At 45.9% G+C, this 11,428-nt stretch overlaps 1 protein-coding gene across 1 annotated transcript in view; it reads left to right on the forward strand.

Moving 5' to 3' along the window:
- il1rap (interleukin 1 receptor accessory protein) overlaps positions 1-8,691 on the forward strand; it is a 19,835-nt gene extending 11,144 nt beyond the window's left edge. Inside the window, exons 5-12 of the mRNA XM_020622705.1 lie at positions 780-1,005; positions 1,176-1,344; positions 1,441-1,512; positions 2,480-2,606; positions 3,245-3,393; positions 4,876-5,019; positions 5,890-6,033; positions 6,761-8,691. Coding sequence (XP_020478361.1) covers positions 780-1,005; positions 1,176-1,344; positions 1,441-1,512; positions 2,480-2,606; positions 3,245-3,393; positions 4,876-5,019; positions 5,890-6,033; positions 6,761-7,215 — 1,486 coding nt within the window. The 3' untranslated portion in view covers positions 7,216-8,691. The remainder of the gene's footprint in view (positions 1-779; positions 1,006-1,175; positions 1,345-1,440; positions 1,513-2,479; positions 2,607-3,244; positions 3,394-4,875; positions 5,020-5,889; positions 6,034-6,760) is intronic.
- The last annotated feature ends 2,737 nt before the right edge of the window (positions 8,692-11,428 follow it).

Here is an 11,428-nt window from a genome sequence, read left to right on the forward strand (position 1 = left end):
CAGGCAGAACAGTTTTAATTAAGTGAAAACAAAGGAAGAAGTGAGTGTGTATGTAGGAATTAAAGTAGTACAGGTATTCTTCCTCCTTCCTAGGGCGCTGTCCACGATGATTGGAGCAGAGAGGACGGACGGACTGAAGGACCAATAACGGGAGAGTTAAGTCTAAACCACGGCTCCTCCCCAACTGTTTTGGACCAATTAGATAGTAGTACCTTTTCATACAAATATTGTATACCACTAAGTTGAGGTCAGTCTTTTCTGCTTATCCTAAACAGTGAAGATCCATGTGCACATGCTAATTTTGATACGTTAATGCATAATAAATTTCACATTGTGAAATATATATCCTCTTATTAGTCTTCTCTTTTCAATATAAAACAAACACACCTCAACACTATTCAACCTAATGGTGCTGACGCTGCAGTGGCTCAGCGCTACAATGGGCTGAACTGTAGGCGTGCTCTGATCTACTTTTGTCTTCCTGTGTGGTCGCATGTCACATCCTGCCTCCTCTGATTATCTTCTCAGAAACACACACACACTCATTGTCAGGTTGTGACACCAAACCAAATCCTTGCACTTTAACAAATTGCCGGCCATGGTTTGGGTTTTGCTCTGCTGCACATGCTGTTGTCCTAAATATTTTTGCAACCTTGTTTAATGTAAAGTCAAAGCTCCCTGAGAGCGTCACTGCTGTCAAGACCAAGACGCAGCTCAGAAACACAGTGAGGTTCAGTTGTGTTGTTGCTGTGGTGACGTCTCTTGTCTCTGTCCTGCAGCAACAAGTCGTCCTGCAGTAAGATTGCCATGCGTCTGAAGGTGCTGCAGCGTGATGAGGTGGTCCGTGGTGCCGGCTGCCCACCTCTGGCTGACATGCCAGCCAGTCATGTGGTGATCCCGCTGCAGGAGGGGAAGACCCTGGACTGTCCTGACCTACAGGATGCCTCCAAGATGGCCGACGGCGAGCCGACTGTCACCTGGTACCATGTGATAAGAAACAACTTGGTAATACAACAGTCTGCCCATCCATCCATGTATCTAACAGCACCAGCACTGATGCATTGTGATTCCTAGCAGGTTGTGATACTCTGCATCACAGTGTGTACTGATACTGCATCAAGTGCAGTGACAGATGGTTCTACTGGTTTCACTGTGAGTCGTCCTGTGTATCTCAGATGTGTGACCAGCCTCCGTTCTGGAACGTGAATCGGGAGCAAACAGGAGCCAGTCTGCAGTTTCACATCATGGAGGATTCCTTTAAGGGCCTGTATTTGTGCACAGTGCACTACCTGAGGAGAGGCCGAACACTCAACTTCACCAGGAGCATCAACGTCACTGCAGTCTGTGAGACAGCTACGCTACCCCTGCTACTGCTGCTGCTCTACACACAGTACTGAAGAATACTGTGCACGCTCACGCTGCTCTGTTTCCTTCTCTCAGATCCGTCCTCACTGCCCAAAGGACCCAGCATCCTGCGCCCGAACAAGAACCAGGTCTTCCCTGCCAAACAGAGTAGGTGCCCTATTAAAGTGCTCTAGTAGGTGATTTTTACTGTTAACCAGAACAAAACTAATGAAACATCATGAGTCAGGTGGCCTCCACATCTCTGAAGAACCAATAAGATAAAAGCAACGACAAGTCACACACGTTAAAAGTGACTGTGGTTCAGACAACAGCAGCACTTTGGTTCAGGTTTGGTAAACATGGTGGTTCTGGTTCCATGTACAGGTGTTTCTGTATGAAACTAGCGCACCGTGGTTCTCTGAGCTGAACCCAGAGCTAAGTCCGAACAGAACCGGAAACTGGTTCATAAAGCTGGCATCACTGCAGGGGGAGGCTGGACTATGATTTTGGTGGAAAACCAACATTTTACTGAGACGCTCAGTATCGACATATTTACAACCTGCCTGACATGTTAATTAACAGCATTTTCTCTTTATTTAAAGAGAAAATCTGGTCCAGTTTCCTTCAAAACAGTTTTGCTGTTGTAGTCTCGAACTATTTGCGGTGACATTTCACACTATTTGCTGAAGATTTACCTCACTACCTCGCCTCCGTTCTGTTCTGGAAACAAATTCCTTGTGTGTAAGGAATAACCAAATAACGGGATTATCTTTTATCCTTACGTTAACACATTAGTTTGGTGGTAGTCACTTCACAAACATGTAGTTTAATTCAAAGACTCGGACGTTTCCTAAACCAGCTGCTCACTGAAGTTTGTATCACAGTCAGGAGGAGTCGGTACATTTGTTGGGGACTATTTTCAGTGGCGGATGAATCCACATTTGCTCTGTAGTGAGTGTCTGAGGGAGTGAGTCAGATCATCTACAGTGTGTGTGTGTTCTTCAGCCTTCTATGAGACTAAATACATGGACTCATGTCATGATTTATGTACATGCTCACACCATGTTCTATATAGCTGCACCATTTGGTCAAAGCAGTGCTGTGGTCTAACTCTACAGCTCCCTCTCTGTCTCAGACACGGAGGTGCGCCTGGAGTGCAGAGGCCTGTTCCCCTACCTGAACTCTTCCTGGGAGATTTGGTGGACGGTTGATGGGAAGTCTCTGGATAAACTTGCTGATCATCGATTCTCCAAAATCAACAGGTAGCAAGAGAACACATCCACCTTGGGACTGTGGTATCTGAAATGTCGATACAGTCGTTATACATTGGTTTTATAGCAGCATATGGACAAAAAGATTCAGTGCTTTTGATATTCATTTAACTAACCGCTGCAATTTGTGATGACTTTTTTCGTTTTAACCTGTGGTTGGGCTGATGCACAGCTGGAGGCCTACAGCTCCTCTAATCTCTGTGTATGTTTAAGCAGGATGTGGGTGTGTAAGGCGCCTTCTAGACAAAACAAACACTAATACACAAAAGGCTTTCATACTTGAAGCTTGGACACAGCTCCGACTTGGCCAGGAAGTGTGTTTATGACTGCCAACACCTGGAACACTAAGAGAAAGCAGGCAACAGGCTGAGGTCAGATTATCAACAAGCATCAGAAGCCCAGCCCGAGACATTTCTGAGAGTCTGGACAGAAGACAGAACGAGTCAAGATACCTACCGCCTTTAGATAAAAGAAAAAGTGACTCCTGGTTCTAGAAAATTCATATGACACCAGTTGGTTTCTGTTCAAGAGCTGATTTGTTTTCAGTTGGTTTAAAAAAAAAAAAAAAGGCTCTAAGAATGTAAATATGAAGTGTGTGTGTGTGTGTGTGTGTGTGTGTGTGTTCGCAGACAGGTGAAGTACGAGTATGGGGAACGGACAGAGGAGAGCGTGCTGGTGATCCAGGACTTCCAGCCTGAAGACCTGAACAGAGATTACAACTGCTCTGTGAGGAACGAGAGAGGCTTTGAAACCCGCAGAGCTCAGCTGAAGGAGGAGGGTGAGGACAAGTACACGTCACCATTTTGGGCCTCTCTCTTCTGGCGGTTCAAACGAATATAGTTAATATGTAATAGATTACAGTAGGAGTGTATAGATTACATACATGTGTAGTAGTTAATAGTTGGAGATCACAGTATGAGTTAGATGCTTGTGTGACTCCTGCCAGCTCTGTCCTTGGCTCTGTAAATTGTTTAGAAGTGTTCGTGTGCTGAAGCAGGAACGCCATGGAGAGTTGATGCCCTGTTTTGGATACGTACTAGGTCACTGTGACCTGGAGGTAACTTACTGAATAAGCATTTTCTAGAAAAGGGGATGTTGGTACTGATGAAAACTGAGAATATGACATCAACAGGGTTAAAACAGGAAATTACTGTGAGTGATAAAAGGTTGTGTTAGGCTGTATGAAGGGGGGAGCAGAGGCACAGACAGGAGAGAACAGTTTCTTCTCTGGCTGCTTCATGCACGACTACTTCTCTGCAGAGAAAAGGTGATTCTGTAACCAGGCTGATTAATATCATTGTAATAATAAATGCTCATTGGAATTGTAGCGATTTGTCTGTGATTTAATTTGTGCCACCACAGCCTTGTTCCACTACACTCTCTACTGGAGGCCAAACATTGAGACGCTCAGTTTTTAGAGCTTAGACGTCGACACATTTAAAGTTTATCCCAAAACCAGAGTTCGTGATGGTGGAACTGCTGGAAGGCTTTTAGTAACAAAGTAATGAAAGGACAGACGGCGGTGACGTGTATGGTCAGAGCACTGCTCAGAAAAAGTACTCTTAGTTACAGTATTACTTTCAGTGGCAGGAACTAGTTACTTCTTAAGTTACTTTCACAAAGGTTCCCCGTGAACTGAGACTTGCTCATGCTCCCACTGTTCATGCCATGTTGAACCACTGCTCCCAGTTCAGCTGATGTGTGTGGGAGCTGATTAGATTAGATTAATTAGTTAATTTTGTCTTTGCTCAGATTGGAACTCTACGTATGTTGGACACTGTGCAGGAGCTTTACTCTCACTGTTGCACAGTCGGAGCTTGGGTAGGTCTCCGTTTACTGTCCTGAAGAGAAAGTGAGAGCAGCAGAGCTTGAAACACAAACACAACTGCTCTGTGCACGGGCAGTAAAGGGACCACACTCAGGTGAGAGGGTGGATGTGCTGCTGTAGCCGGGCTGAGCAGACACAGCCCCGACAAAACGTCAGCGTTGTTTCTGAATGCAACATGTTACTTCATAAATGACTTCAGTAATGCTGTTAAATTCCATGAAGCCACCTGTTACTTAATGTACTTAGTTTACTCCTAAACTGTGTGTGCAAGTGAGAATATTCAGTAGTACACAGCAGTACACAGTGTACATGGGCTGATGCATTCGACTCCCCCCTCCAATCTCAGTCTGTGCCTTAGGATCTCCCTGGACAGGTGTGTGAGTTCTTACTGGTGGACAGGTGTTAAATGTCAGCTGCGTTTTGTCGTGCCAGTGTTGCTGCCGTTGGTGGAGCTGGGCTGTGGTCTCGGGGTGACTCTGGTCCTCATGCTGCTGCTCTTCGTGGTTTATCACGTCTTCTGGCTAGAGCTGCTGCTGCTCTATCGCTCCAGGTTCGGCACCGACGAGCGGCACACAGGTAATCAGCAGGTGACACTTCTCACGACCTAAATTCTCAGAGAAAAGCTGGTGTTTGGTTCCTGACAGTGGACAGAACGGCTGTGTTTCAGAGCTCTCTCATTTTACTTTATTAAATAGGATGCTCTTTTTCTGTCAGGATACTTAAACCACAGCTGCCAGTGTCAACAGGTTATAAAACACCTTTGTCCATAACTGAAACACACCAAGCCATAAAACCACAGCATTGTTTTTGCCAGGCACCTGAAATATCTGCCACCTCACCTCCACCACTCCAGCGGCTCCGTCCTCATACCAAATGTCACCAGTTTAACAGCATTTAGACGATTAAAGCTGCACAGGAGACAGTGAAACGTCTGCAGTCGTTGCCAGGTTTCTTCTGAACGGCACCAGAGACGCCTCGGTGCAGAAACGCGACCGCATTGCTGCACTACTCACCAGCAGCTCATGCAAATCACTCAGAAACATGTCACTGTTGTCCTTTGTTTTGTCAGCGTTAACGGCCTGTGTGTCACTACTGGTACTGTTGGTACTTCAAGTATATTTGGATGCTGCTACTTTTATACTTAACATTTTGAATGCAGGACCTTTAACAGAAAATTTCATCTTTTACTTAAGTAAAGGATCTGACTACTTCTTCCAGCAGTGTGGTAACTTGCATGATGCTGAAATCACTGTGAACTGAAGTACTACCATTATCTCAAGTTGAACACAAACCGTTCCCCTGGACCTTTATCTCCATCATGACACAAACATGTCGATGGCATTTACATCACAGATGTTCTGACTTGGTTTCCTGTGCAGATAAGGACGAAAACATGAAGTTTCCTCTGTGTAATCGATTGCTGTGTGTGTGTGTGTGTGTGTTCAGATGATAAGGAGTACGACGTGTACATCTCCTACGCCAGGAACAGCGAGGAGGAGCAGTTTGTTCTGTCGACGCTGCATAGAGTTCTGGAGAACGAGCTCGGATACTCGGTGTGCATCTTTGACCGAGACAGTCTGCCGGGAGGGAGTGAGTACTTACGTGTACTACAGTGCACACACTACTACTGTGGTACAGTATGTACTGATACACATTTGACAACGCACACCTACAGCAGTATACACTCACACAGTGATACTGCATCAGATGCTCTGATACTACAGTATAGTATACTCACTTACTACAGGACAGTACATTGTTATACTGCAGGACACACACTGGTACTGCACAACACAGCCCAGCTCTGATACTACCGTACACAAACACAACAACACTTCAGTATAGTTAGCTACAGTACACAGTGTAATGCAGTACAGTGCACAGCCTGATAACATGGTGCAGTACACTACAGCACTGATACTACACTTACTACTACTTTGCATTAATACTATTACTGTTTCTCTTCATACACCTCTTACTACTTAAGCTACTAGTACTACTGCTAGTATTCCCGCTAATTGTACTACTACTACTGTTGTTACTGCTAATCCTCCTCCTATTGCTTCTTCTAATACTGCTACTACCATTTTAAAGCTACTTGTATCTATGGTATTGATACGCCCTCTAATGCTAATACTACTGGCTGTAGTTGTAGTAACGCTGCTCCTACTTCTACTGCTGCCAAGTTGGAGGTGAACAAAAGAGACACGTACAGAAACACACTCCATCCACTCATCATCCATTAAACACACTCCATCCACTCATCATCCATTCATTCACCCATCATCCCTTCATTAACCCTCCTCTCTCCCTGCAGCCATCACTGATGAGACTCTCAGTTTCGTGGCTCGTAGCCGGCGCCTCTTGGTGGTCCTTAGTTCGGGCTACGCTGCTCAGGGCTCCCAGGCTCTGCTGGAGCTGAAGGCTGGCATTGACGGCATGGCGCTGGGCGGCCACCTGCGGGTGATCCTGGTCCAGTACAAGCCAGTCGGGAGGGAGGGCTGGGTCAGGGAGCTGAAGAGGGCCCGGGTGGCCCTGGCTCTGGTCCGGTGGCAGGGGGACAAGTCCAGGGAGCTGTCGTCCCACTTCTGGAAGAGGCTGAGGGTGGAGTTACCTGTGAGGAGGGTTAGCAGTAGGGAGGAGGAGGACGAAGGGCGCAGTCAGGAGGTGGCTCTAATGAGGCTGCACAGTCAGAACAGCGCAAACTCCCAGACTGGCCTCATCAGCAACACGGTCAAAGAGCCACAGAAGGTCCTGAACTCTGCAGCGTAGCCAGGATGGAGCTCTGCAGTCTGGGAACATTTCAGCCAGAGCAGTGTCTCAGCCCAGGTCGGCTGTCTCGACAGAACTCTGCAGACATGTCTCAGGAGTTTCACAGCTTGTAGCAGAGATGATTCAGACTCTGCTCCCTCTCTTTACAGTTGTATCTGCACATTAGTTGATGTTTCTAACTAGAACTGGGTGAAACTACTACTAACACAGCGCCCGACACTCGGCTGCAGTACCAAACATTACTTTTGTCAGTGCCTTGTCAATTTTTAGCGTTTCTCTGTGGAATCTTTCTGGTCACAACAAGACAAAATGCCTAAGACATACTGACGGCTCTGTGAAGCTACTTACTAACACAGAGTCACGTCGGCATGTTAACATGGCATTGGTTCCACAGGTATTTGCTACCTCAAAGGTCTGAGGATGAAGGTGTTCATCAAGTAGTTCATCCTCTGGGGGGCCTGAATGTATGGACCAGATTTCATAAAACAACATTCAGTAGTTGTCAGCATATTTCATTTAAAGCAGATATTTCAACCCGATGCAGAGTGTGTCATGCCAATCAGTAGCTCGTTATCACTTGGGACCATAGGGCTCAGTAGGGTCCTACTCACCCACTAGTCGACTCAGTAGGTTGTCATCATGCTACACATCTTCAGTGTCATGCTTACAGTCATCCACAGCGACTGTTCATACACAACAACTACAGTAAACTACAGGCTAAAAACTGCCTTGTTAAAGAAAAGGGTGTGATTTGAGTTGAACTACTTCCTTAATGTGACAGGGCCTTCGTTGTCATCGTCACAATAATGAACACATGGACAACCAGTCTTGGATAAAAATTTGTTTCACACTGGACTCGAACACTGGTCTCCTGTGACCGAGCCATCCCCACCTCCTAATATGAGCCTCACCTCACTTCCTCATTCGCTTGTCTTTCTTATTATGGCCACTAGATATTGATGACACCTGCCTGCTGAGCCCTGTGGTAGGTTGAGTAGGGCCCTGCTGACTCACAACTATAGCCTCAACAAGAGCTGATAAAAGGCCTTGGAATGACCTGACAGCGCCTGATTAGGTGCGTGGTGCCAATCCATCAGGTAGACACTGAGACACTTCAGTCTGGATCAACAGACAAATCTAATGTGGCGATCTAATGGAAAGCAGGAATATGATCAGGACATTTCCTGACCATCCAGTTCATGGCTTCACAGTTTCACTGTCCTGTCAGGATCAGAGCCATTACCATGTACCACTTGTCATTAGCACACTATTCATTCATTATCACTTTGCATTTTGTGTTGCTTATGTGTCCGGGTTAAGAACTTTGTTTTTCTGAAGTAGTAAAATGTTAGAGGAAACACAGACTCCCTGAGGAGGGAAGCACGCTCTGGGTCAACTGTTAAATATTAGGCTAGAAAACCGATTCATTACTTTAAAATGTTGCAATGACTCTGCACTTTTTGTAAATTGAAATGTTTAGACTTTCAATAAATCGAATGTATAACTTTTCTTTTCATCTGTAACACTGCAGAAACACTTTGTCAGCTGTTTAAAATGTTTCATCTTTTTTAATAATTATTTCATCTAAGTGTTCGTCTCTGGGTTTTTCATTCCACATCTTCATTTGCACACATACTCACACACAGTTAGAATCACAACGTGCACGTGGTTACAAATATCATTCCGATAATTATTCTTATCCTCCAGAAGCTTAACATAGAGTCACAGATTCATATTGACTTTTAAAATAAATGTGCAAAGCAGCGGTGTGATAACGTTGACATGAACCTGCTACCGTTTAACAGAAATGCTTAACTCAAGGGCCACTTACTGGTTCTTTGCTGAGCTTTCTATCACATTCTGCTGTCTGCAAAACAGAGTTCACACAATGTCCATGGATTGTCTCCAGCATGTTGTTAGAACATTGGCCGTCTGGAAGGTAAGACATCTAGCAACGCTAAGAGTTAAAGCCATGCTACATTTAGCATCCTAACAACCACATATCAGCAATTTATGACCTGGTAGTGACACTGCATGAAAAGTCTGGGGATCACTTGCCCTGTTTAGGACTAAAGACACACCCAGGTGTTTCCTGTTGTGCCAAGAGCTTTAGCTGTGAGGCTGGGAAGTTAACGGACCTACAGGACATGTACCAAACCAGCTCGTTACTGTAGTTGTTTCACTTTGTAAATCTAAACTGTACCACTTAAAAACACTCCCAAGTGTCTTTTTCTTATGCTGAATAAGCAACCAGGACAAACTATAGCCCACTACCTTGTAGACACACTAGGTCGGTAAACTAGAAGGTTAGAAGCTCATGGAAATGAAAGTAACATGTATATGGGTTTTATTAATTGGCTCTAGACACCAGCTGGTCCTTTAAGCTGTGTTTTATCTGATGTTAAACTGTTTGTATCTTAGCAGTTGTTTCTGACTCTTCCTGTCTGTCCTGTCTCAGACCTATCAGAGGCCATCCTGCAGTCGATGCAGCGGAGCCGCCGCCTCCTGTTCCTCCTCAGCCCTGACTTCCTGGCACAAAAAAGCTTCAGCCTCCTGGAGTGTCGTCTGGGTCTGTACCTCCAACATGGCTGTCAGGCCTCCATCATCACAGTTGTTTATCACTCAGTCAGTAAGCTGCCCTGTGTGGAGGTGGCTCAGCTTCAGCAGGCCGCTCTCAGCACCGTGACGTGGCGAGGGAGTCAGTCTGAACCGCAGCAGTCTCGATTCTGGCTGCGGTTGAGGCTGGCACTGCCTGTCCGGCCACTTGCTTTAGGCAGGAGGCTGATTGACAGCACATCGTCTTACTCAGACCTGGCAGCACTGGCCATGCAGAGAGCGCAGTGGGTTCAGAACCAGAACCAGAAAAGAAGAACCAGTCAGAGCCGCAGGAACAGGCAGGCTTCAGACAATCAGGGCTACAGAGACCATCAGGCTAGAGGGAGAGACAGGTTGAGGAGGGGGGTTACATTCACGGAGGAGGGGTCACAGCACAGCTGCTCACGATGCATGAGGTTTGTTGGCCAGGGAAAGGACAGGGGGGTGGGGCTTGCAATGGAAGTGTCACATGACAGGACTGGGATTCAGTCAGAGTCTGTCCCAGAAACAGACCACATCACAATTTCACACTTTTCCACTCACACACACTCAACTCCTAACCCCGCCCCTCTACCTGGCCTGGCCTCAGACCCAGCTCATAACTCCACCCTCCCCACCTGTGAGCAGGGCAACACAGGGAATCGCAACCAGCAGCAGCAAGTGATTGGTTCCCAGACCTCTAAGGAAAAATGATGTCAGCACAAAAGGGGAGGGGTTCCAATCAGCCAGCAAGTGAGAGAGGCCAAACATGACTCCTCTCCTGACACTAACCCCACCCCTTATGGCGCAGTCAAACCGAAATGAATTCACTCCTTTGGTGTGGCTCCAATCAGAATGGACAAGAAACAACGCCTGGCATAACAAACTTCATCCCTCATCCTCTCTCAAACCAGCTGAGACCGTCAAACTGAACAATGGACTGTTTGGTTTCACGGCACCTTTAGTCACTCAAACCCCATCTGAGCCAAGTTGCATGAAAAAACATGAATGTTAAAAGTATTTCACTGAAGATTTTCATCAAATCCAGATTCCTGTTTGATTCAATTAATGGTTGGCATGTTGTCAAAAATAGCCCTTCTTTATATTTACGTGCGTTGTATTACCTCTTTCTGTACAGCAGCTTTAATTGTTAGTGGCAAACTGCCAGTGGGTTGGATCTGCCTTCACACACGAGAGATCGTCAGGAAATAGTACATCATGTACTGTAGTTTGGTCTGACTGATGTCAGCCTCACTCTTCACTCTCCTACTGCTGGACAAAGCTACTGCGGATGCTACCACAACAAACGTTTGTTGTGAAACTGTCAGAAGAAGAGAATTTGTCACTGTTCATCAGAAATGTGTCTCTAAAACCAAACCTGGACGTTTGTCAGGGAGCAGTGGGAGGAGAGCCACAGTGAGCTGTTGGACGGCGGCTGCACTGCAACCCCCAGGCTGCACTGTTATTACAGCCACAAGATGAAAGAACAACCATCCTGATGATTCATCATTGCTGCAAGAAGTGAATATGTCTCATGAGGAATTAATATTATGGGCAGGGAACTGTGAACTCATCTGAATAAGAAAAAAGAATCCAGGGACAGTCAAGGAAGTCAAGACTCATTTATAAATATAAATAT

The sequence above is a fragment of the Monopterus albus genome, unplaced genomic scaffold, assembly GCF_001952655.1.
Source record: "Monopterus albus unplaced genomic scaffold, M_albus_1.0 scaffold287.1, whole genome shotgun sequence".
Taxonomy (NCBI): Eukaryota; Metazoa; Chordata; class Actinopteri; order Synbranchiformes; family Synbranchidae; genus Monopterus; species Monopterus albus.